This window comes from Vigna angularis, chromosome 10 (genome assembly GCF_016808095.1).
Source record: "Vigna angularis cultivar LongXiaoDou No.4 chromosome 10, ASM1680809v1, whole genome shotgun sequence".
Classification (NCBI taxonomy): Eukaryota; Viridiplantae; Streptophyta; class Magnoliopsida; order Fabales; family Fabaceae; genus Vigna; species Vigna angularis.
In genome coordinates this window covers 23,163,980-23,190,153 of record NC_068979.1, presented here as the reverse complement: position 1 = coordinate 23,190,153, position 26,174 = coordinate 23,163,980, and the positions used below count along the sequence as shown (strand labels likewise).

Here is a 26,174-nt window from a genome sequence, read left to right as displayed (position 1 = left end):
ATAATAAATAAACAAATAAAATAACTATTTAAATATTATTAAAACATAAAAAGAAAAATTAAAGTATAAATCTATGATAAAAATAAAAAATAATTATAATAAAAATATACTAAAAAAATACAAAAATAGAGTCACTCCCAATCCACCTTAAAATGGTCAAATCGAATTCAATTTTGATTTATAAATTAAAAAATATTACTTTTTCAGTCCATTGATTGCAGTTCAACTAATGCAAACACGTGGTAAGGTGGATGTTTAATCTCAGGTTGAGACCTTATTATTAATTAGTTAATTATTTATATTAAACTGTTTAATACCATACATAACAGTATCCACAGGAATATAAATGACTCTGAATTCAATTATTAGTTCTATCAACTAAACAAAGATGTATAGTAATCTAACAAAACCAAACAAATTAAAACATGCACACCGAGAAATGACGTGGATTGGATAAGAATCAACCCAACGTCCATTTCTCACTTCCTTTTTTCTTGGTCAAAATTGAAACTTCCTTTCAGGTAAAATTCAAAACTGTAGCTAAAACCACATCCATGGTTTCAAAAAATTACAAATAAAAAAATCAAAGCTTCTTTTTTTCATCCTCCAAGATCAAAACGTATGGTTGCAGCTTCACCCCTTCTTTGTGTTGTACACGTTTCCATTTACTTGACCAGAAAACTGAAATCGTGCCATATTCAAAAATATCTTGCATTTTACTGTCAATAATTAACCAACTCCTATGGCGGTTTTGTTAGAAAAATTAAAGTAATTTTAAGAAAAGAAAAAGGATAGAGTTCTAAGAGAATATTTTAATTATATATATAAATAAAATAATAATAAAAAAAAAATAGAATTATGTGTGACTGCGGTTACGGTTGGTTACTCCCTCAGTTGCTTCGTCTTGTGGTAGTAGTGACACTCTGCGTTTGATTTGATCACACATAATTCCCCTTTCGTTTTCCATCCAATAATTTCTCCTCACACAAAAACCAGTTAATGGCTACCCTTCAATTCCACCACAACTTTTCTCAGATATTCTTCTTCTTCATCTTTTGCTTTCCTTAGAGCTAAGCAATAATTTCTCTGCCCTTCTCGCCCTCAAAACGCTGTCGTTTTCATGTCTTCACAATCGGCACGCTGGTAGCACCTGCGGAAGAAGAAGAACCAGCAGCGGTAGTTCACATGGGATTGGGAAAAACTGTAAGAAGAAGAGGAGTCATCGAAGGTTCTAGAACCGCCGCCGATGCCGATGGACCTGTGTGCCCAAATCCAGAGATCCTTCGACCAACGTTACACCTCCCACGCTCGCCACTCGCTCGACGAATTGCCTGACAGCTTCACCATCACTGACCCCCACATCCCGGGCCACCCTATCGTTTTCGCAAGCCCGGGCTTCCTCAAGCTCACGGGCTACGCGCGCTGCGAGGTCCTCGGCCAGACCGCCGCCATCTTCCAGGGCCCGGGCACTTCCCGGAGGTCCGTCATGGAAATCCGCGAGGCCGTCCGAGAGGAGCGCACCGAGCAGGTCGTTTTGCTCAACTACCGTAAGGACGGCACGCCGTTTTGGATGCTATTCCGCGTCTGTCCCGTGTTCAGCGCCGACGGCGGCGCCGTCGTTCACTTCGTCGCTGTTCAGGTCCCGCTTCATAAAAAGGACGGCTCCGGCGTCAGGGATTTCGGCTTCGGGTGCTGTCGGAAGGAAGTGTGCACTGATTCGTTATCGGAGCTTGGTCGCGTGTGTTCCGTGGAGCAAGTGTTGGAACGTGATGTCATTGGTTGGTTTGTTTGTTTTTGCATTTTGCCATTTTCCTTTTCAGTTGAGAGCTTTGTGTTAAATATTGCTTCACCAACTCTGAGAAGTGTTGGTTGCGCACAATTAAAAATGATTTCAGGACAAAACACAGATATGTGTGCTTCTGTTCGTGTTTTTTTAATTAGGATTGTAGTTTAATCTTCTTAATCTATCTAAAATATACTTTTATTATATCAATCGCGGATATGGAATGGAACTCATGATTAGAATTCGGGCAATAAATTTTAACCTGTATTCTGAAAACCATGAATACCCTTTTTGATGTTGTGTTTTTAGGGAAAATAGTTGCATCTTCAATGGATTTAAAAATGTTTACAAAAAAAGTCATCATAAATTGATTAAGTAAAACATTGAATGAAAAGATCAAAATCACAAGGAGAACTGGATTTAAGTTTTCTGCTAGTTCTAAATCTTGCATCCTTTTCTTTATTCATACTTCTACTTGCTGAACAGAAGAAGTTAAATGCATTTTACATTTGATGCAGAATTAATGTGGTAGCCTCATGTGGTCTCGAAATTGTGCTAGTGGTTTGGTTTATACTGATTTATTAGCTTTGTCAGATGCAGAATTGGAGAGGGAAGATCCGTGTGTGGCGAGTGATGAGGAGATGCGAAGTGCCGCCACTGCCATGGACAATATCTTCTCTGTGCTAACCCATTTTAGTGAAGCAACTGGCAGATTTGTGTGTAGGAAGAGGTGCAGCATTCCTGACGTGGGTCTTTTAAGCACATCCTTGATTATTTCTCTTGGTAGAATCAAACAAAGCTTTGTATTGTGAGTTATTGGAAATGTCTAGTTTTGGTATTACTTTACCAAGAGCTTTATCCTTTTTGCAGATCCTTAATTTGTTGTTTATATGGTTTTGAGTTTCCTTGCAGAACAAATCCTCATTTATCGGACATGCCTATTGTTTATGCTAGTGATGCCTTCTTGAAATTGACAGGTTCTAAAACTATTTCCTTGCACAAATTGAGTTTTGTTTTGATAAACTTTTCAACAAGTACTTATAAGGAAAAAAATAAGGCAAATGAATTACACTTTTCTTTTAGTTAAAATCAACTTATGGATTCCAACTTTTATAGAAGTGCTCTCATCTAACTTTTTCCAACAACTGATGTGCATAAGTTGATTGAAGAAGCTTGATTCATTTATCTTTTCTTTTCTTTTCTTATGCTACTTATTGAAAAATTTATCCACCATAACGAAAGCCTCACGCTTATTTACAGCTTAATGCTGGGATCTGATGTAAGGATATAAAACCAATAGCTGAAATTTACTTATGTTTTAATTATTCCATTACCTGAATAGGTTATGAAAGAAGTGAAGTTTTGGGTCGCAACTGTAGGTTTTTAGGTGGAACAGATACTGATACCTCTACTTTATATCTGGTAGTATGATTTTCTTGCCATAGTTTTTAAATGTTGTCTTCCTAATTTGGCAACTTGGAGTCTCGGACTAATGGAAATTAACTTTGGGATTATGCCTTTTTCTTGTTGTTTACAGATAAAGGAAAGCATTAAAGCTGAACAACCATGCACAGTACGTATTTTGAATTACAGGTTAATACTTCACTTTTGATTCTGCTGCCAAAGCTGTGAAGTTTATTTATTGAATATACTAATATTTTGGACACTGGCAGGAAGGACGAAAGTTCATTTTGGAATTTTCTTCACATCTCACCCGTTCGTGATGCTTCTGGCAAGGTAATCTTGGCAAAGTATTCCTTAACTGAGCTACAAATCTTAAACATCCGTTTTCTAATTTCTGTCAGTCATTTGTTTTTCTAAGTCTAATTGGAGACAGGAGAGAATTTTAACTCAACCAAACATGAATATGGTCTTGATATTGGTAAATAGATGACAGCTACTATTTTTCCTGCTTTGAACAGTACCATTTTTTAAATATTATAATCAGTCAGGTCCTAATGTGTAACTATATTTAAAATTATGAATTTTTTGTGGTTGTTTGTTAACGTATTATATGATTATGAACTCTTAAATTTGTCAGTCGTTGTGCATAATAAGTTGTTTGTTGCACTGGAAAAACTTTCATTAAGGAAGAAATGGTTCATATTGTGATAAAACTTTTCCTATTTTGTTTGCTTTTACCTCTTGTTACTCGTCTCCGCCGCTCCCCCAAAATTGAAAAAAAAATAATTCAAGAAATGAAGTCAGTGAACTGATTTGCAAAATTTTACAATGTATACAAAATTGCTTCATTGGAGATTGCACGACTGTAATTATTGTGTAAGTTTGGGTGATGTATCAGCAGATAACTTGATGGATGTATCATTTGCTGCTAAAGTGTTGTGGTGAATAGTAGTAGCTGAAATTGTAGATGATGGCTTAATAATATTCACAATTCTGACGTGGTTATTTAGGATAACTTTGATAGTCCATGGTATGGTATTGTCTGGTTACAATTTTACATGCAAACACTTGGTCTTTTGTTTGCCTGTTTGATTGGTACCTTGATGTTCCCACATTCTCATTTTCTTTCTGTGGTTGAAGTAATGAAAAATCCTGATTCTAGCCTTCTCTTGCCTCCGTGGTTTGAGTTATCAATAATCGTAAGTCAGTTGGCTGAATTTGTTTTCATATTGATGCAAATCATATATGTATTCTTATGGGTTTTTGCTGAGTTAAGTTAGTCAGGGATGAACATCCATTACGTGCACTTTGGGAAAGACGTGATCCTTCATAGATGGGTTTCAAGTGTGTATACATCATGTGATGGTCTTTCACATTTATGTGTCTTGAATCTGATGATTTGTTACCCAGTTTATCATGCTTCCATACAAGCTAAATTGAAGCCCTACTAATTAGAGTGATCGATGCTGTTGTTCAGGTTGCATACTTTGTGGGAGTTCAAATAGAAGACAGCAATAAAAACGACGATAGCCAGTGTTTGAGTCCAGAGAAAAGGCAGCTTAGTGTGGTTGGTGTAGTGAAGGTTGCAGTGAGGAGTTTATCAATGAGTGCGGGATCTTCAAAGTCGTAGCACAAGGATCTTGTGAGTTCGTTCCTTACAATATTCATCCATTGGGGACAAATGGTCAATCTCAACCAGGGATCGTTGAGATGATAGAAAGAAGCTAAAAAATTAATTGTGAAGAGAAAAAACAATCCATATATTGTAAGAAAACATTCTGCTTTCCAAGTCTATAAATAAAATGTATTCTATTTCCGCCTACTGCTTTGAAAAGCACTTTATTTACCGTAATTTAGCAATAAAAATTTACTTGCACTAATTTCACCTTCTCCTTCTCTATAATATACAACTCTGTAGTTACTGATATATACATAATATGTATATATGTATGTATTCAGACTTTAATTAAGCAATGAATGCCTTCATATATTTATACTAGGCATTTATTGCAATTCGTAGATTAAGATCTAATGATAGTTTTTATAACAGACTGGAAGATGAATTGCAATCTATATCCAAGTATTAGAACATTAAACTTTATTTTGTTCTCTCTCTTCTTTTTCTAAAATACTACAATTAATGAATGAATTACTTAGCTTAGTACTGCTTTACATAGTTAGAATTAGAATACTTCAATAGGATATTATTAAGGACCACTTTAATTTCGTCCTTCTAATGCTCAGATTTTTTAATATTTTATTTTTATTAATCCATTATTTGTAAAATTTAATGCAAACATGAATTACTCTTGTCAAATATATTCTTATTTTTTCACTTAAAATTTGATTGATTTGCATAAGTATACATTGTAATATGAAATGAAAAGAAACAAAGTGAGAAATTATATAATTATTTAGCTAAAATAAAAGAAATACATTTAACGTTTTTTTTGTTTAAAAGCTTTAAAAATATGAACAGGAATGGAGTATTATTTAATTAAAAATAAATATATTATTATTTGTGAGTACAGGGCTTTTTTTATCCTAAAAAAGAGAGTAAATGAACACTTTTCTCATAAAGAAGTGAGAGCAAATCATTCTTCATAAATTAGTATGGTTGATAAGGTTGACTAACGCCTGCTGTTAGTCTTTTGATTGGTCATCTTGTGGTTGATTGAGTTAAGAATTAGGAATTGACTTAATCATCAGACCATTAATCCCTAACCTAAATAAAAATAAAAACAAAAAAATAAAGTGAGTGATGAGATAAGATTAACCAAAAGTAATGGATATGTTAAATAGAATAGAAAATTCCCAAGGTAAGATGAAATGGGAATTAAAAGATGTAAAAGAATAATGGTCAAAAGTCAAAAGCTCAAACACTCTCCACCCCATACCCACATGCATGAACAAAGGAAAAATGAGTAATTCAGTTTCCTCAAACACTTTCTTTCTGTCTAAACCATTTTCATTTCACCTGAACCCAAACCGCACCGCTCGGAACTCCAGCGTGCACGATAAAAAGCATGTAGAACCCAGGTGGCGCCACAGCCAGCGAGGGGGGCGCACGCGCCACCACTCTGTACCCTGACGGCGCCACCTGCTCAACCCCCACCACCTCCAGCAAAAGCAACCTCTGGTTCATCGCGAACGAGTGCGTCGTAAATGACGGCGCCACCAGCGTCACTCCCACCCCTCCCACACGGTACTCCCGTACCAAAAAATTCACCGCAAACACCTTTCCATACGACGCCGTATTGTTCGTAGCCTCAACAGCGACTATCGAGGGACGCAATGAGTCAAACTCTGTCCCCAAATACTCCGGGTAATACGCATCCAAACTCAACTCCGTCGGGTACGGGTTTGCCCGAAAATCATAAACCCTATGCGGGTTGCTCCCGCCCACTAAAACCCTGCCATCTGGTACCAGCACAGCGGACGAGTGATACATCCTCGGAGTACTCGCCGGCGCCAGTAACTGAAACCTCGGAAACTGGTCAACCAAACCGGGTCTATACAAAACCGGATGCAAAACCGGGTTGGCCGCGTTCTCCCACCCGGCGGTACCATTCATTGCACCGTTCAAGATAATGACATTCCCATTGGGAAGCAGAACCATGTCAGGCATAACCCTCGGCGTGGGCATTGTTTCCATGACCCACACAGGGTTCGAATCCGTCACTCTCAACCTCCCGCACGTTCGGGAAGCTTCTAGAAAGATCTTCAACGTGTTGGCCAAGCTAAACGCGCCGGGGTAGGCCCCGCCGCATATCATAATTTCGGCGTCGGGCAAACGCGTTCCGTTGAGACCCGTGAGGTTTAACGGGAGGAGAACGGAGGAGGCTGTGCTGGGGTAGTTTCTTTTTTCTTGGCCGGGGATGGTGGGGAAGTTGCGGAGGACTTTGTTGGTGGTGAAGTTGAAGAGGATGGAGTTGCGGTTGGCGAAGATGAAGAGGTTTCCGTCTGGTAAGAGGTGCAAGAAGGGGTAAAGATTGTTCTCCTCGCCGCGGTTGGGGTCACGCGTGTGTTTCAAGAAGGGAAGGTAGTGGAACGACGAGGAGGCGACGTCGTTTTTGGGGACGAATTCGTAGGTGAAGGAGTTGCGGCCACCCACGACGATGATTTTCCCCGAGGGAAGGATTTGGTTGGAGGAGTACCAGCGGCTGTTCGAGAGGCTGTGGTTGCGAAGTTCGCGCCAGTCGCAGGTATTGTGTTGGGGGCAGGGGGTGAAGGAGCGGAGGGTGGTGTAGCCGTCGTTGAAACCGCCAGTCTGGAGGAGGGAGCCGTCGGGGGTGAGAGCCCCGGAGGAGCACCAGGCGTCGGTGCGGAGGGTGAGGGGGCGGAGGGTGTTGTGGGAGAGGTCGTAGAGGATGGAGTGGGCGGTGCAGTCAAGCTTGAGGGCGAGGTCGTGGGGGTTGAAGCGGCAGCGATGGTGGGAGAGGGAGATGTTGGAGGGGCCGAAGTCGGTGCGGTCGAAGATTACGACCTTGTTGTCGTACATTACTTGCATGTGCATGGCGGAGATGCCTATGCTGCGCTGCAGCTCCACCCAGTGACCTCCTTTGGTGGTTGTACAATTTTCAATGCTAATTACGACCTCAAAGAACATGCTTTGAACAAGAATAAGAAAGAAAGATGGAAGCTTCTTGATCTTGAAAGCCATGGTAAGTGTTGGGATATGGTGCTGTGTGCAGTGTACTTTTACTAGTTTTGTGGTGAGTTGTTTCTCTTTCTAATTTCTTTTCAATGGTGTTTCTCTTGTCATGATAGGGTGCAGAATACATGTATGAATTGCAGATGAATTTATTGTGGATATCTAGTTTGTTGTGAGTGATGAAGAAAGAAAACATGCAACAATGGCACGATCAGTTCGTCCGAGAAAAAACAGGGACCCAAGCCTACCACGGTTTCAGGAGGACACTTGGAAAATTTGTGCTTTTGCCTCATTTTATATTATTACTTTATTTATTAAATAAGTAATAATTCTTACAAAAACAAAAATCTCATTTCCATCTAATTTTCATTTCTCTTTTTATACGTATATGTAGAAGGACAGTTTAATTTTAAAGCAACATTTTTGTGTTTACAGATGTTTCCTTTTAAGTAAGGATTTATAGGGTTATGAGACTAAATGATGAATCGTTCTTACGTGTTATTAATGATTTCTTAAAATAATGTGTAATTGATATTAATTATTCTATTCCATTCACAAAACTTAATTCTAACATATAATTTAAGAAACTGAACTTGGTATAGCGTCTAGCTTTTGTATTTTGAGCATTTTCTATATATTTTAAACAATTTGGCATACATTAATCACTACATATTCTTTGTTTTTATATCTGAAAAAACAATTGATTGCAGGGAGTGTGAGTGAATGGGGCCAGCAATTGAAACACTTTAATTGGAAAGATTGACTGTGTGGAGGTTAGACCTCTGATTAACTACATTGAGTAGCATGGATCAGTTTTGTCTAATTTGAATAGAAACTCAGCTTGCACAACAGGGAATTCCTCAGTAATTATGAAGCACGATGTCATCGAATTGATTTTGTACTCTATATAACTAAATAACTATTGGTCCTACCAAACCAGACATATGATCTACAACTTACATATAGTTGAAACACGACTCCCTAGACCGGATGATGCAAAATTCGATATCTATGGTCTATTAATGATACGGCTCGAAAAAGATTACATATTGAGTTTCATCGTAATTCGATAATTGGGCTTTAAGATTCATGGGCTTTTTTCCACATGTATCTCCAATTCTTTCCTATTGTATTTTTCATTTTTATAAGGTTTAATCATTTCGAAAGTTTCACAATCATTCTATTAGGTTCTTGTATTATTTTCTGTAAAATTGTGTGTCTTACTGACTACGCAAATTTTAACGACGTGTAGTGAAATTTATTTTATTTTAAGTTTTAAATAAAATCTCAATTCCAAACAAATTATATCAAGTGTCATGTTTGAATTCTGTTATCTCTAACACTTTCTCCGATGCCATAGAATCCAGTAGCCCCCAAAGTTTTTTTCTCTTCTCTTCCTTTGCTCTTCTGGTTGCCAAATAATTTCTCCGACGAACTCACAGTGGCCGGATAAAATAAAATAAAAAAGAAAAAGAGAAAGACGAATATGGGTAAGATTGTGGGTGTGTGTGAGTGTTGGAAGGGAATAAAGATGGGAGGGTTTACTGGGCATGACTGAACATTGAGCAAGGTAGTAGTCTAAAAATGCAAAAGGATACGAGAAGCATTATGGTAAAATGGTGGTGTCAGAGAATAACAAAAGCAATGATGAAATATGTATGTGAGATAAGAAATGTTACTGGGGTGATCAAACAGTGGAGGAGGAAAGAGAAGAGAAGGTACCATAGGAAAGGAAGGCAGTGAGATAGAAGTCAATCTAGAATGCGTCTAGCACCAAGGCGATCGAGCTGCAAGACTTTTGTAGAAACCTTCAAATTGTCGTGGCTAAGAAAGGCGTGAATCATGTGTTTTGGCAATGGCATGTCTGGTGGGCTCATCATCAATGACGACAACGGCGTTGAGGCCAGCGCCACTAATGGTATAGCCAAAGGCCCCAGCCTAAAGGGCAACCTTCTTAAGAGCCTCATGCCGGGAATTAAGGGGCCACGCCGGGGCTCAACGATCTTGTTAGAGGACCAAGCCTTCCCCAAACCAACCATGTCACCCTTCAACACCGTCGCCACCAAAGCGCCAACCTGACTACAATTCCAAACGTGGTGTGCCATCCCAATCTCGCCGGGGTGCGTTGTGTGCATCTTCTTCGTCGGGGCTTCGAATTTAGGACTCACTAGCACGAAATACAACTCCTTCTTCGTGGGAAACTTTAGCTCTATCAACTGCAGCGGCTCATAGCTCTGAATCAGCACGAAACGCCCCATGATCGATGGGGTCACGTCGTCCGCGTGATACCCCGAAACCTTCTCTTCCGATTTCAACGATGCCACAACAAGATCCTCCACGCTCAATCTCTTCCCAAACATCTCGTTCACCGCCATGGCCGCAGCGGCGCCGCTGGCAGTGCTCGATCCCAAACCGCTTCCCAAAGGCAGGCCCTTCTGTAGGGAGAGCGAGAGGCCGACGGATCAAATGTAGAGCATTTTCATGACTTCGATGGTGGAGATGCTAGCGCAGTTCCATAGAGGGTTTTTGCTGAGCTTGTCGGGAGCGTGGCCGGTGATGTCGGAGATGCATATCTCGTCTAGGTGAACATGTGGGTCGACCTTGACGAAGACAATTGCCCCATCCCGTTGATGACACAACCTAGGAAGTTGAAGCTGGGACCGAGATTGGTGTTAAACTGCTTTTCGGTCGCACAAAAACATTACAGTTTCCCACTAATGAAGTACAGGGACTCAGTTTGCCCACTAATGAACTATAGGATAACCAAGGATAAGGACTTGGAAAAATTTAGTTTAAAAATGTAGAGTTAAATCCTTTTATTTTACTTACTATTTATTAACTACAAGGTGGGAAAAAGAAAATTGAATTTTAAAAGAAAATAATTAAAAATTGAAATATGCTTAAACAAAAGGTTTAAATCCTCGGATGGTCCTCTTATTTATATGGAAATTTCAAGTGGGTCCTCATATTTACAACTGTCTCAATTGGGTCTATATATATGCAAAATATCTCAATTGGGTCCACATATTTGTAAAATTGAGCCAATTTTATCCTAACAGTTAAGTTGTTCCAAACGGTGTTAAATTGAGCTGAGCTTTATTTTTTGTTTTGATGGCATGACATTGTGCATTAAATTAATCAAATCCACATGACAACGGTGCTTCTTCTTCCCTCAAACCACTTATCACCTTTCACCTCTTCTGCTCCTCCGTCCAAGCTGCTTCTTTCCCACTCCCACCCTCAAACCCTCACTCCCCAGACACACACCCTTTCTCCCTCTCAAACTAAAAAACACCGCCGTCAGGGCCATGACAAACGTGCCCAGAACAAAACACCAAATATTCAAAACTTTTCCCCTCTCGCCAGCAACGTCGTTAGGACTACCAGTCACTTAAAAATATGTGATATTGTGCTCTTCAAAAGTGGCATCAACAAACTATAATCGTTAGGAATAACGAAAATCCAATGATGAACCCGGCATAAACCGGGTCGTCCACAGTAACATCATTTAACTTACAGATAAAACAAACCCCTCAAAACAAAACGTTTCCACATATAACTTGCCTTCAACAAACAGGCTTAAGTATTACAAAAAATCCATTTTAGCACTCCGATTTCATACTCATAGCTCCTTCAAAGCTACACCAGTAACCATCTCATGTTTCATGTTTACTCTGTCTGTTACACAAACTAAAAAACACGAAGAGAGTGAATAATCGATCCACATATTGAATGACACAAAAAAAAATACATTTAATATGATTCAGGAACCCCGAAGAAGAAAAATAATGAAAAAGGAAAAAAAATAATAAAACAGAGCAAGGTAGAAGATGAAAGAAGTGGATTTTAAGATTGAGGAATAAAGGAAATAATAGAAAAGAAAGGGGGTTGAGGCAGAGATAAAGGCTTTGAAGAAAAAGTGGTGCAGGGGAAGGGATTGAGGTTGGAGAGAGAAAGAAGTGGTATTTAAGATTAATTAATTCATCAACTTCTTCAGGTAGTTTTTTTCTCTGGGTTTGTGAAGAAAAATTGATTGTGTTTGAAGGGGAAATGGTTTGCGTCTCAGCGCTAATGTCTCTACGGCGACGAGGGTTTTCGTCCTCCGGCGTATTAAGGCTCTCAGTTTCGATTGGGGATTTTTGGGATTGTTCATGTAAGCTTCTCTGTAGGTTAGGGATATGATATTGGATGGTCTGTTGTTGTGTTTGGATGATGCAAGGATTGATTGCAAACTGTGATTGAAGAGATGGTGAAAATGGTGACCGTCGGCGGGTGACGGTCATGATGGACCCTATAATTTGAAGATAAGTAAAACCCTTTTGCCATGTCATAATGTCTTAAATTAAATAAAAATTCTACATAATCAAATACTTTGACATCAGCGTGCAACACATCATCTGCTATTAACACCGTCTGTGAAGATTTAACGGACAGGACTCAATTGGCTTAATTTTACAAATATTTGGACCAATTAGCTTAATTTTACAAATATTATGACTCAATTGAGACAGTTGCAAATATGAGGATCCACTTGAGATTTCCATATAAATAAGAGGACCATCCGAGGGTTTAATCCTAACCTAAACAGAATAAGAAAATAAAATGCAAGAAAGAAATTAAAGACTGAAACCTAAGCTAAAGTATGGAATCTATGTATAACAAAACAAAACCTAAACTAAAATGAGCAAGTAAAATGCTAAAGATAAAAGACATACAAGCATGGAAATTGGAATTAAATCACGGACACATGACAATAGCAATTTAAAAGCTATACAACGCATCTAACCTAAAGCGAAACAACAAAATACTAGTATCAAAATCCAAAACATAAGTGCAATCACAACAATAATCAAAATGCAGAATCTAAACTTGTAGAGAAAGTAAATCAACACCAAAAATTAAATCGAACCTAATCCAGATGTTATCAGAAAGAAATTGAAAGTTGTAATTGAACTAAGAAAGCAATTAAACTCCGTTGAATCAAATTCATAATCATAAAATGTACATGAAACAGAGAAAATCAAAGTAAATGAAATTGCATTGTAAAGAAAAGAAAGATTATAAGAACAAGTTCCGATAGAGGAGCGATCAAAGCCACTGCGGGCTATCACCACTGTGAGTGCTTAATTCAAAAGCAAGGAAACGAAAGAAACAATCGATTGAAACCACCACAGTCTGTCACCACTGTAAGTGATCAATCCAAATCCAGAATCTATACTACGAAAAACAAGTAAAAACCCTAAGAAAATTGAAATCTCTCACAAAGAACTCTCGCGCGGCGTCTGTCACCCTCCTAGAGCTAAGAATGGTGCCTGTCACCCACCACCCGTTACCGCAAAACTATTTACTTGCCCTTTTTATAGGGTCAGAGACATAGGGAAAGGGAAAAAAAAGGAAACCTTGACAGCTCTTGAAGCTTCTCCTCTACGCTTCCTCTTCTCGATCGGACGACTCTCTTTACTTTTCTCACTTTGCTTTTCCACCCTCCGATCATCTTCATCTCCTTGCAGAACAACCTCTGGTCACGTGCGTGCTTTAGGTCTCCTTTGGTTCATCATCACGAGCTATGGAGCTTGAACACTTCTCTTCTCGCGTAGGAAGCCCAAGCTTTTCTGAATGTTTCCTCCAAATGAATTGTTAGGCAGAGAGACCCATAAAGAAATCAGCTTCAACCTCTCCCAAAACGTTGCGTTTCACTAGACTTCTTTAAAAGGGCTTCAGCTCATCTCCATCGCAGCCCATTTCAGTGCAACAAACTTCTTTTCCCCTCCGCAGAGCATCAGCCCGCCAAAAGCAGTCCAATTCCCTCACAGCAGCTCATATATTACTTCAGGGTGTTGCTCCCTCCACCACCACACCTTTCTCCCTCCACCTCCCCTTTACTATTTTGTCCCTCAGTAAAATTTTATTTTTAGGGTTATTATTTTTTAATTTTACCCATTCACAACTTATTTCACTAATAACCTATTTTAGTCCCATACATGAGTAAAATACTTTTCTTTCATTTTAACATTATATTTCTTCATCTCTTTCTTTCGTCATTGTGAGATACTAGAAGTTGCAAAGGTTGGTGGTGGTGGAAAGAATTATCAAGCAGTCTCCCTCTCGTGGTGTAGTGTCGCTCTCGTGGTGCAGTGTCGCTCTTGTGGTGCAATGCGTGGAGTGGTGCAGTGCGTGTCCTGCTTCCTCGTATTCGAATAAACCTTGAAATAAAACCCTAAAATAAAAAACGTAACCTTTAAACGGATGTGACATCCTTCAACGGATGTGACATTCTTCAACGGATGTCAACATCCGTTTAAGGAAAAACGGATGTCGACATCCGTTTTACCTTAAACGGATGTTGACATCCGTTTTACCTTAAACGGATGTTGACATCCGTTTTACCTTAAACGGATGTTGACATCCGTTTTACCTTAAACGGATGTTGACATCCGTTGAAGATGTCACCTCCGTTTAAAGGTTACGTTTTTTATTTTAGAGTTTGTTTTATTAGGGGACATCCATTGAAGGATGTCACCTCCGTTGATGTATACTTCCTTACGCTGGTTGATGCTCTGAACGCTCCTCGATGTTCCTCCACACCATGGCGGCGACGCTTCTTCACACCACGGCGGCAATGGAAGCTTTCAAACCAAAAAAAAAAAACTGGGAAGAAAAAGGAATGGAAGTGCGGGAGGTGAAACGGAAATGGGGAAAGGGGAAGATAGTTTCGTGGGTAGGTGCTGGGAAAGTAAAATTAGGGTTTCAAATTATTTAAAATAGGGTAAAAGTAAAAATCTTTTTAACTTAAGGATATAATTGTATTTAAAATAATGTGGGGAGGTGGATGAAGTATAGGGTGGTGGTGGAGGGAGCAACACCCATTACTTCAGCTTTTAAGTTGTTCTTGGCCCAGTTTTATTCGGCCCAATCAGCAGCACCAACCCAATCTATTTTAGCTCAAATTCTTCTTCAGCTCAATATAGTCCAAGGTTCCTGCTAGCTTTCCAAGTCCAATCAGATCCAAATCCTAAAGAAAATGAATTAAATGGTTAAAATGAAAATAAGAAGAAACAAAATATGAAATAAAAACCTAATTAAAAGAAAAACATTTTTATTGAAAGAATTTTAGAAAAATACTCCTAAAAACCTATTTTTGACTACAATTTTACAAAACTACAAATTTAAACTAAAATCTTAAAACTAACCTAATTCTAGAAAATTAGAAACTAAAAGAAACTAAAAATACCTTTTAAACACAGAAAAATGGGGAAAAATAGAGAGTTAGCAATTGGCGACGGTGGCGGGAGCAAACGCTTTGACGAATGTGGTTACGGGTCGGCGACCGGAAGAGGGAAGGAGCAAGAAGACAGAAAAACTCACACTTAATATAATTTGTTTGAAATAGGGATTTTTTTTAAATTTAAAATAAAATAAATTCCACCACATTGTGCCACGTCATTAAATAATGCGCAACCAGCAAGCCAAGACACACAAATTTTAATGTCGTCCATTGAATTTAACGGCAAGATCAAAATTTACTCAATTTTACAGAAAAATAGACCTAATTGGGATAAAAAATAATAGACAATTATGCACAAATAGGGACCTCCAAAACGATTAACCTTTGTATAAATAATCTCTAATTAATGTAATTAACATAGATGATTATACATTAAAATTGATTTATTGGAAAATTTTGTGTGTGCATTAAATGAAACATTTTTCAATATTGAATATATTTTTTCGAAGACTTACACCTCATTCATTTCTTTGTTGAGTGTTTGCACTCCATTTTCTTTAGTGTTCTCCTGCTCCTTTTTGTTGGGTTTTGAGACATTGTTAGAGTATTTCATTCACATTTGTTCAGTGTTTGCACCTCAAGCACCCTATTTTCTTCTGTCTTAAGTGTTATCCTATTCTCTTTCATTAAGTTTTAAGATATTTTTAGAGTATTTCGTTGATTATTGAAGTTGTTCGAGATAGCTTGGGAGCTTGGAGGTGTTGGAGGCAGCTTGGCTGTGGAGGTTAGAGGTAGCCGGAGGCGGTGGCAACTTCAACATCGAAGTGTTTTTTTTAAGATTCTCCTTGGAGGTGCATGATTTTAAATTATTGGATTTGTATATGATACATTAAATGTCCATATCCGAGAAACTTCAAAAACATAAACCAGATATGAAAATCTGAACATATATCCGATTCATGTTTTAAATGTTTTTTTTAAACCTTTCATTATATTAGTTTTTTAATTATTGTATTAGTTTATACTTTTTTAATTTTTGTATGAATTTTTATGTATTTATAAATCTTTAATTACATAATTTTTAATGTTAAAAAAGAATTTACATGAATTTATTAAATTTAAAAATAAATTGATGAAAAAATAAAAATAAAAGTATAAAAATGTATGAAATCGGATATAAAAATCCGAAAGGAAGAGTATATTCAATTTTCCTTGTATCGAAAGTCAATAGCCTATGTATGTTTTGATAAAATTTGTTTATCCCTGTTCGAAATGCTATGTATGATTTTAAAAATTTTTGTTTTGTAATTGCATATATGGTGAATATTACTTTTAATGTTTAATTGTATTATATTATTTTATAATGTAAAAGTTCATTACATTATTTTAAAATGTTTAATTATATTATTTATAAATATTTAATATGATAATTTTAAAATTTGTTATATTATTTTAAAAGGTTTAATTATATTATTTATAATGTAAAAGTTTGTTTTTTTAAAATCTTTTATTATATTATTTTAAAATTTAAAAGCTTGTTTATTTTGAATGTAAAAATTTATTAGATTAATTTATAATGTTTAATTATATTATTTATAAATATTTAAATAGATAACTTGTATACAAATTATTTGTATGAGTGTTTTAAATTTATAAAAATATAAATTTATTTAAAAATCATATAAAAAATTATAAAAATTATTAGGTAGTTTTAAGTATTATTATTTTTTTGGTGTTTTAATTTTGAAGTTTATTAGAATATTTTTTGATTTTATAATTTGATTTAATTTATTCTATTAGTTTTTAATTTTGTTAAAATTTTGTTATAAAATGAATTGTATGACTTTTTTTAGTTTATTTAAAGAAAATTGGTATGTAAAATTCATATGAAAAATTTGAATGATTTTTTAGGTATTTTATGTATTATTATTTTGGTGTTTATTTTTAAGTTTATTAGATTTTTTATAATTGTTTAATTTATTGTATTAGTTCATGTTATTTAAATAATGTTATTTGTTTTTTGATTATTATAAATTATATTAGATATTGAGGAATGAATTTTATATTATAGGTGATTATAGTCTAAATGGACGAATATCTTTGTTCTTAAATAAATTTTAGCATGATATCAGATTTTTCGTCTTTTATAAATGAGGTTGCCGAGGGAGATTTAATGAATAATTTCACAACATATGAAATATTTTTTTCTCGTGAAAACTTAATTAAATTGGTAAGAGGGATTGGATATGATCTAGGATTTGTTGTGGTGACTATAAGATCCGATAAAGCTGTTGGAAGTCCCACATCGACTAGAGATAAGACCAAATTATAATATATAAGTGAGGTGCAAACCTCACCTTACAGGCCGGTTTGGTGGGGTTGAGTTAGGCTTAAAAACTCACTTTCTAATATGGTATCAAAGCCATGGTTAGAGTCTATCCTAACGAGTTCTAAGTGAGCATTCTATTCTTCTATTCCACCCGTTATTGGGAGCCATTGAAAGAGATACAGTCTCATTAGGCGCCATCTAGAATTAAATTCTAAGGAGCTTAGATGTTAGGCGCTAAGTATTTGTTTTTTAGCACCAAGCATGATGTTGAGTGCTGGAAGGTGCAGATTAAAACTTAGGTTTCAGCGAGCCTTTGTGTTACCTTCGTTGGATGAAAATGAGTTAGCGCTTCGTGGGGTGTACTGAGTACTATAATAGGTAAATTTCTTGAATTAATAATGTATTAATAATATGCTTTGGATGTATATATGATGATTAATTATTGAAAACAGAAATATGATGTATGAATTGTTTATTAATATGCTTTATATTGTATACATGTGATGATAGATGGTTTGATACGAGAATTATGAAGAAAATTGTCTATAACTTATTCAATTTTTTTCTATTATTATCCCTTATATTTTAATATACTTTCTAGTATTAATTTTTTTTTACTTACTATTATTTATTTTAATTTTATAATTAAATAAAAGCTAAACATGATTAATATTCTATGTAAGAACCCCACTTATCCATCACTTATTTAAATTGAGATTATATATATAATGCATAATATTATTATTTTTGGTTGCACAACTCATAACTGTTGATTTTACGTGTTTTTGTGTAAATATTTTGGTGAATAAATCAATTCCTTCACAGTTTTTACCTTGTTTTATCCTCAAGTTTAATGTGTTTTCTAGATTTCTTGTGTTTTAGTTACTATATGATTGTTTTTACCTCTAATCTCTTTGTTTGAGTGTGTGAAATAAATGAATAGGAAGCAATTCTAGTGGAGAAAAACAAGCAAGGACTCAAGGGAACATGTTTTGGGACAATAAAAGATCAATTTGAAGCAAATATTCATGTTGGACGCCTTTGAAATCACACAAGAACTTCAATTTTAGAATGTTGTTAAAATTGTTGTCGTTGGGCGACCGTTGAGCGCTCTACTATCTAGAATGCTACTGTTGGGCTGCCGCTGAGCGGTGACGACGCTGATGTGTCAAAATGGGTTATTTAAACATGAGTCTTGCGATTTTTTGGGCATTTTTTTGCACCAACTATTTGATAAAATACCAAAAAGAGTTCGTGTGTTGTTTTGTGCACTTTGATGTCTAATTGAGTTATAAAAGGTTTGTCATGTGTTGCACAAGTCCCTTGAGAGAGAACGATATTTATCACTTGTTTTGCTGCGATCGGTGCACTTGCCGTTGATTTTGCAGCCAACAAGTTTTTGATCAAGTGTAGGAGGAGAAGAATGCCCAAAAAATCGCGAGACTCATGTTTAAATAACTCATTTTGACACATCAGCATCGTCACCGCTCAACGGTAGCCCAACAGTAGCATTCCAGAGAGTAGAGTGCTCAGCTGACGCCTAGCGGTAGCCCAGCGCTAGAAATTCCAGTGACAGAGCGCTCAACGGTTGCCTAGCAGTAGCCTAGCGGCAGCAGTTTTGACAACATTCTAAAATTAAAGTTTTTGTGTGATTCCAAAGGCGTCCAACATGGGTATTTGCTTCAAATTGATCTTTTATTGTCCCAAAATATGTTTCCTTGAGTTCTTACTTGTTTTCCTCCACTATTATTGCTTCCTGTTCATTTATTTCATACACTCAAACAAAGATATTAAAGGTAAAAACAAACATATACTAACTAAAACACAAGAAAACTAGAAAACACACTAAAATAAAACAAGATAAAAAACTGTGAAGGAGTTGATTTATTCACTAAAATACATACACAAAAATACTTAAAATCAACTGTTATTAACAACTCCTCTCTTCCCTTGAGAACCTTTGTTACTTATCATCCGGATTGGAACATCCTTACCTTTTATTGGTCGAGGAAGGTTAATGTTTAAATTTCGGTTGAGACAATTCTAATACTTGTGCTGATAAAAACAATAGATGTCATAAAGAACCATTTTGTTCTAACTGTTGACAAACGAAAGAGAGTTAGAATGATTACACAATATGCTATAACATTATTTTTGTTTCTTTTTCTGTTTTGTTTCTATTCTATTAGCTAACATATATATAGATTCATAAAGGGTGTTCCAATGTTATCTGAATTGTGGTAAATGCTGTGCACCTTGTTGAACACAACTCTAACATAAAACTGGCTTGGACAAAATTTGATCGATGACTGAAATCCTCATATATGGAAATTCCACCATGCTTCCTTCATTAATTAGTAGTCCCTGTCCCTCTATACTTGTATCTAGTGGCCCAGAACAGGTAATGTAGGAAGTTCAAGCCACTTAGCACACACATGAGCCAATAGAACTTGTGCAGGTGATAGTGGTTAAAGTTGGCACCAGAAAGCCATGGTTCGTGGGTGCCATTTCCAGTGACACTGTTTACAACAGATACAACCACTGAACTTAGGTAATACCCCATTGCCAAAGAGGCCCATGAAAGAGATGTGGCCAATGATCTCATCCTTATTGGTGCTTCTGAGAAGAAATATTCCAACAACCCAGCCAAGGTGAAAAGATCAGCAGATCCAAGGAACAGGTACTGAAAGGCAATCCACAAGAATGTGATAGGTAGTGGTTTCGTTGGATCATCAAGTTTGCCTGACTCAGTGGCTACCCTTTTCCTTTTGATTTCAACAAGAGCAGCCACTGCCATGGCAACTATAGAGAGTACTAATCCAAATCCTATCCTTTGGAGGTGGGTGATCCCCATTTCTGATTTGGTGGCTTTCCTTGTGTAGGGGATGATGATGTGGTCATAAATTGGTGCAAGGATCATGATGAACACAACTGGGAAAACTGGTAATGAAGATGGTGGCACCTTTAGGGAACCAAGCTTTGTGTTCATAGAAGCGGCTTGTTCAACAGAGAATGTAGACAACTGAGCCAGGCAACAGTTAAGAATGATTGTACAAGCAAATATGGGTAGTACTTTCAGCACTACCTTCACATCTTCTACTTCTTCCACACTGCATTCTAGTGATGAATACCTTGGCTTGTTTGTAACTGCTTTGTTGAGAAATTTTAGCTGCCCTGTTGGGGTTTTATTTGTTGTGTTTGCCTTTACAGTTTCTTGTTCTGATTTCATTCTTCCCGAGTGTGGATTAGAAGGGCTAGAAGCCATGTTAACAACAGCACTGCTAGAGTTTTTGTATGTGCAGCTATTCAGTACAGCAGCAAAAAGAACCTGCTCAAATTAAAACAAGAAATTACCATAATTTCTTATCAGTTAACAGTGTACAAACTTTTTCATTGGTATTGTAAAGAAATTAAAATGATTAGAGATTGACGCTTACCTTTAAAATGGTTGTGAGTGGACTTCCAGAAGGGATCTTGTTCTTGTAAGTAGGGGAACCAGAAAGAAAAACTGGGATAGATACAAAAATGCTAATGGTAGAAATTGCAAAACCCCATTGCCAGCCTTTGTTGTCTTCAATCCACACAACAAAAGTAACTGCAATGAGGGCACCGCATGACAGGCAGAAGACAAAGTAGTTGAAGAAAGTTGATCTCTGCTTCCGACCAGACGGGGTGGTTTCATCAAATTGCTCACCACCATGTGCTGGCAGTGACCCTTTGATCCCTCCAACCCCCAAAGCCACCAGATACAGCCCAACAAACAACATTGCTGCTTTCCCACCATTAACTTCTTCACACCGACTGTCTCTGTCACACTTTGGTGCCTTTAACGAAGGATCACGAGCTTGGATGGTCAGAACAATCAGACCCTGCACAAATTGTACACATTCTTTAGCCAACCATGTTTTTCAATTAATATAAAAGGCAGAACCAACTTTTAGGTTGTAAGTGGTATCCTGATCTATGAACTTTTTCATGACTCATTGCCAAATCTATAGTAAGTTGTTTTTTTTGTTGATATCAAGTGTGACAAATGGACACAACCAAAATCTGTAACAGAATACCAAGCAGTGGAGCCCAGTACCAAAAATGCTCATGGGAATTGCTCAGAGAAAGAAGGCAAAGCAATAAAAGAAAATCAGAATTTCTCCATATGCTGCTTTTGGACAACTACAATGATCAAAAAGTGTGGCCAGTGCCTACCATTTCTCGAATATTTGTCTTACAAAAGAATGGTCCAATACTATGCACAAAAGTGTCTCACGTCTTACATAGAACAAGGTGTGGCTAGTTCCTTGGACCGTGCACGGACAAGGACAAGGACGTGTTATGATCCACTGGTACCATTTTCATTATGAAATATCACTGTTTTAGTTGGCGTTTTTAGCAACTTATGTGTGTTCGCAAATGGATCACCACGACCACACACGTGGTTCGCAAACTTACTTTGCTACAACTTCCTTGTAAGTGCCTTTACAACTTCTGGAACGTGCAGATTTTACAAAAGAAAAACATTCTAGAATAAAAACATAGTCATTAGAACAAGATGCTCATCATGAATATCTTTTGCCACAAACATTCCAACGCAGACATGGCACTTAGCTAAACTTGACATGATCCACCAATGAAAAACTAACTTTATCTATCATCATATCATCCATTTTTTCTCTGAACAAATAGATATTTTAGGTTAAAAAAAGTTGTGATTCAGGCTCAGCATGTTTCACACCCATAACATTTTTTTCTTCTGATCAATTTGTTGACCAATTCAAGCAGTTTCCAAACAATAGCGTGAAGTAAAAATGATACTTAATTGTTGTGTTGAAATTTGGTGAGCACGTAATGAAAAATGTTTCTATTTACACATTAAAATTTAAACGTTATAATATTATTAGTAAATAAAATATATGATTTTAAGGTTATCTCTCATGGGTACCAACAAAACACTATGTATATTAAATAATGTAAAAATAATTAAGAGACGAGGATGAGGTGTACAACGTGATGATGACACGTAATAGTTGGGGGCAAGATTTGAGGAGGCAAAACGACAAAAGTTGATGCACTAAACAAAGGGGTCCTAGGCATTTGATCAAATTAAATACGTTGCATGAAAAATAATACGTGGGTCCTCTTATATTTAATAAATCAAAGATAGGCTTACAAGGATACTTTTCCAAAGAATCGAAACAATATAAAAATTACTTATTTAATTAATAGTTTTTAAAATAAAACACTCTTTAGCCTTCTCTCTATATCATGCATCTCTTTGATTTCACTTCGTGTAACACCAAAAGATCATAGTATGTAGAAAGACAAAATCTCCCCCACCAACATTATTTTATCTCCTCCACTCCAAAATCATAAAGTCGTCTAACACTATCAACCATATTATGTGCCCTTCCCATTTAAATTAGATGGTGACCACAAGAACAATTAATATATATAATTATTTATGCACATCATGCTCATACATTACTTTTTTTTTGTTTCTCTCAAATCTAATTCTTCCTTGCCCACCACTAAGATTGCAAGTTCAAGGTTATAAACATATACACATATAATAATATTTTACTATGCTTCTAGAGATAAAATGAGAAGAGACAAACCATGTAAATATTGTGAATCTGTTAAAGTAATAATTATTGTTGACTTGCTCTATGACTTGTGTATCTCAGTGGGCATTAATGAAATTCATATCATATCATAAGGTTTCGATAGACCAAGTGGAAGAGGGAATGCAGGAAAAAAGAAAGAAAAAGAATCCAGGGTTGGATAAGTGTTTTTAACACCATTCATGGTTTTTAAATTCTTCCATGAGAATTTAGTTTTGCACCATTTGATTCAACCCTACCAAGCAAGTTGCAAAGCTTTGCAACGACTCAATCTTATTCCTGTAGACACGTCACATCCTTTTGCCGGACACGTGTACTTTGAGTCACCCAGAAAAAAAATAAAACATCTTTTTTTACGAGATTAATTAATATTCTCTCCTATATATTTATCATGGGTATTAAAAAAAAGACAAACAAAAAAATTTGATTTTCCTTTTTCTTTGAGCGACATAACATGGAAAAGGGAAAACAATAAGTGCAAAAGCAAGGATGAGTTTGTTCAACATGTTTGTGTTGAATGAGTGAGTAGTGAGAGAAACAGAAGCACTTATGGAGAAAGCAAAAAGTGATGTTGCTGATCACATGGAAGAAAAGATGAGAGAAGAGTGTAGTGGCTTACCATGAACTCAATAACTGCACTTATCAGGTAGACACGATAAGTGGTGAAAAAGGCATCGGATAAGAAACCACCAAGGAGGGCAAGAAGGAAGGCAGTTCCCATGAAATTGGTGACATTGTTAGCAGATTTCGAAGGTGACATGTGCATATGCTGTTTCAGGTACAAAACCAAGTTGCTAGCATTCGACAGAAACGCCAGATTCTCCAATATCTCGGCCACTGTCCCAAACACAACAACCTCGGAATCAGCAGTGAATTGTCTCAAATAAATTATGAACATTTCTATGTTTATCCTTTCTGTCTTTTACATAAGAAGAGAATTAAGGCTGAAACCATGCCCCCAAGAAATTAATAAACGATCATACATTCTGATTCTAACAACACCAGTCTACATCTGTTTCAAATTCTGAATCGAGTAATCTTTTGATGATGGAAAAAATGGGTATGAATGAAATTTTTGATTGAGTGAAAAAAAGAAGATTTTGAGACAGACCCAGAACAAAGGAAGCTGCAAGCATGCCTCCATGGCGTCCTCTGAGAGCAGGTTTGTTGATCCAATCCACATAGCCTTGCCATGTGGTAAGTTGGGGAGCTTCAAGTTCCTGCAAAATTAATTTGATGGAGTGTGTTATGTTAATGCAACAGAATATGTTTATGAGAGTGAAAAGCGAGAGAGAAAGAGAGGGAAGTGACCATGGTGGTGTGTTGAAGTTGGATCTGAGAGAGAGAGAGAGAGAGAGAGAGAGAGAGAGATGATGGTTGTGATGAGTGTGGGAGAGATTTATAGGGAAGAGTCCAAGTTGGGCATAATGGGCATCACACACTACACCTTTGACATTCAAATTCACCATAGTCCTTCTTTCACATTCATTTTCCTTATTCCTTGCTAAATCTACTTTATATTTCTTTATAATAATAATAATAACTATACTCGTCAGTCGTCAATACGTTAAAGGCTTCTGTATTATATTTAAATGCGTATTTTACACTTAATTTATATATCAATTAAAACTTATAAATAAATTAAAGCTACTATAAGTGTTTACCAAAATACATCTTCACTGATATTGTGTTTACGTAAATGATTATTAATGATGCAAAAACTTGAATTTATACTATATTAATAACTTAATTTTAAATTATACAATTCAAAAAATAAATCGTCATAAAAAAATATTTTGAAAATCAAAATCAGGCACACTCTATTAAAAATATACTTTTAAAATTTTTATAATTTCTAAGCTTTGAATCATATATATATATATATATATATATATATATATATATATATATATATATATATATATATATATATATATATATATATATTTAATTTCTAAATATATTATCGTCAACAACATTATCATCACCATCATTATTAATTAGATACGACTGCTAATGATATCATTAGTTATAAATTTTTACAATTGTTAATGCATGAAAATACTCGTAATTTTGTAAAATAATTTAATATAAAAATAATTTTATAAATACAAATTAAAGTTTAAATAAAAAAATTACTATCTGAAAAGAAAAATTTTAGAAATATAGAGAAGGTTAACCCATGCCTTCCATCTCCATCACTACATAATCAAAGAAAATGCAAACATTCATACATGCAAAGGAGACATTTTAGGATATTTGGAAACATCCAAAGTTTGAAATTTTTTAGACGACGATAAAGCAAAGTAAAAAAATGACATCCATACTTTTTGAGGTACTCTAGAATTTGAAGTCACAATTTTCACATTATTGATTTTAAAAATGTTTTATTTTTACATAAATTAAATTTTAAAACTGAATCAATATAGGAGAAAAATCGATGAAATCAAACAACTAATTTAACTTTTAGATTAAAAAAATTGAAGCAATCCTACCCACTATGTACTTATGACATAGAACTTTACATTATTTGAACTATTTGTCACCTTTATCTTTCATGACCACTTTACTAATAAAGCTTATAATTAGTAGTACTAAGAAATTCCATTTTTATAAACTTTTTCCCTATTCAGACACCCTCAAACTTCTTCACACTAATTAAAGAAATTTCCTTTTCCCTTCCACCCAATCTAAAAAAAGTCTAAAAGGAGATTAAGCAAACAAATTATTCCTAGGGGTTTTTTCTTATGTTCACATGCAAAAAATTACAAATATTTGAATTACATGGACTTTTACACTACAAAAAGCATAAGCACTTCTATAACTGCAATGGTTTATTACATTAGTACCTAACATTTCGCATGTGAATAGCAAACATACGTTTAAGTGTCAAACTTCCTAAGGTTTTATATGCTCGAAAATATTTATCAATGTACATTTTTGTAAGCTAGATTATTGTAACTTGTGTGATTTAAAAAAATTTTATAAGAATAATGTTATCATGACTAGTGCAAAAATAACATCACGCGTTTAACGTTTAACGACAAAAAATTCAACGTAAAAAATGACTGGTGGTAGTTTTGTAAATAAAACGTCATTATAGACGTCGATTCTTCTAAGATTAGATGTCAAATAAGGTATAGATGTCGGTTTCCTCAGGATCA

At 35.8% G+C, this 26,174-nt stretch overlaps 3 protein-coding genes and 1 pseudogene across 8 annotated transcripts; 1 reads left to right on the top strand and 3 right to left on the bottom strand.

Moving 5' to 3' along the window:
* The first annotated feature begins 863 nt into the window (after positions 1-863).
* Positions 864-5,009, top strand: LOC108345843 (protein TWIN LOV 1). Of its 6 annotated transcripts, none has more exons than XM_017584660.2 (7): positions 864-1,778; positions 2,384-2,591; positions 2,696-2,760; positions 3,126-3,205; positions 3,321-3,376; positions 3,457-3,520; positions 4,665-5,009. In XM_017584660.2, the coding sequence occupies exons 1-7, from the start codon at positions 1,247-1,249 to the stop codon at positions 4,815-4,817; spliced, it is 1,158 nt and encodes a 385-aa protein (XP_017440149.1). In that variant the 5' UTR covers positions 864-1,246; the 3' UTR covers positions 4,818-5,009. The 6 variants fall into 6 exon arrangements, with proteins under 6 accessions (XP_017440149.1, XP_052725692.1, XP_052725691.1 ...); XM_052869732.1 differs by having other exon boundaries at positions 2,378-2,513; XM_052869731.1 differs by having other exon boundaries at positions 2,378-2,529; positions 2,685-2,760.
* Positions 5,010-5,575: 566 nt separating this feature from the next.
* LOC108345266 (aldehyde oxidase GLOX) lies at positions 5,576-7,846 on the bottom strand. The gene has a single exon (XM_017583853.2). The coding sequence runs from the start codon at positions 7,794-7,796 to the stop codon at positions 6,156-6,158; it is 1,641 nt and encodes a 546-aa protein (XP_017439342.1). The 5' UTR covers positions 7,797-7,846; the 3' UTR covers positions 5,576-6,155.
* Positions 7,847-9,064: 1,218 nt separating this feature from the next.
* Positions 9,065-11,151, bottom strand: LOC108344496 (homoserine kinase-like; annotated as a pseudogene).
* An 8,316-nt stretch (positions 11,152-19,467) lies between these two features.
* LOC108343862 (protein NRT1/ PTR FAMILY 4.6) lies at positions 19,468-24,438 on the bottom strand. The gene is made up of 5 exons (XM_017582275.2): positions 24,322-24,438; positions 24,122-24,230; positions 23,630-23,847; positions 20,833-21,264; positions 19,468-20,723 (listed from the first exon to the last, which is right to left on the bottom strand). Exons 1-5 carry the CDS (start codon positions 24,322-24,324, stop codon positions 19,746-19,748), a joined length of 1,740 nt encoding a protein of 579 aa, XP_017437764.1. The 5' UTR covers positions 24,325-24,438; the 3' UTR covers positions 19,468-19,745.
* Between the last annotated feature and the right edge of the window lie 1,736 nt (positions 24,439-26,174).

Coding starts and splice junctions, on each gene's coding strand:
- LOC108345843 (XM_017584659.2), top strand. CDS start 1,247: ATGCCGATGGACCTGTGTGCCCAAATCCAGAGATCCTTCGACCAACGT. Junction 2,592..2,695: donor ATCAAACAAAGCTTTGTATT/GTGAGTTATTGG, acceptor GTTTCCTTGCAG/AACAAATCCTCATTTATCGG. Junction 3,377..3,456: donor GTACGTATTTTGAATTACAG/GTTAATACTTCA, acceptor GGACACTGGCAG/GAAGGACGAAAGTTCATTTT.
- LOC108345266 (XM_017583853.2), bottom strand. CDS start 7,796: ATGTTCTTTGAGGTCGTAATTAGCATTGAAAATTGTACAACCACCAAA.
- LOC108343862 (XM_017582275.2), bottom strand. Junction 23,848..24,121: donor TGCAGCTTCCTTTGTTCTGG/GTCTGTCTCAAA, acceptor TGTTTGGGACAG/TGGCCGAGATATTGGAGAAT. Junction 20,724..20,832: donor CACTCACAACCATTTTAAAG/GTAAGCGTCAAT, acceptor TAATTTGAGCAG/GTTCTTTTTGCTGCTGTACT.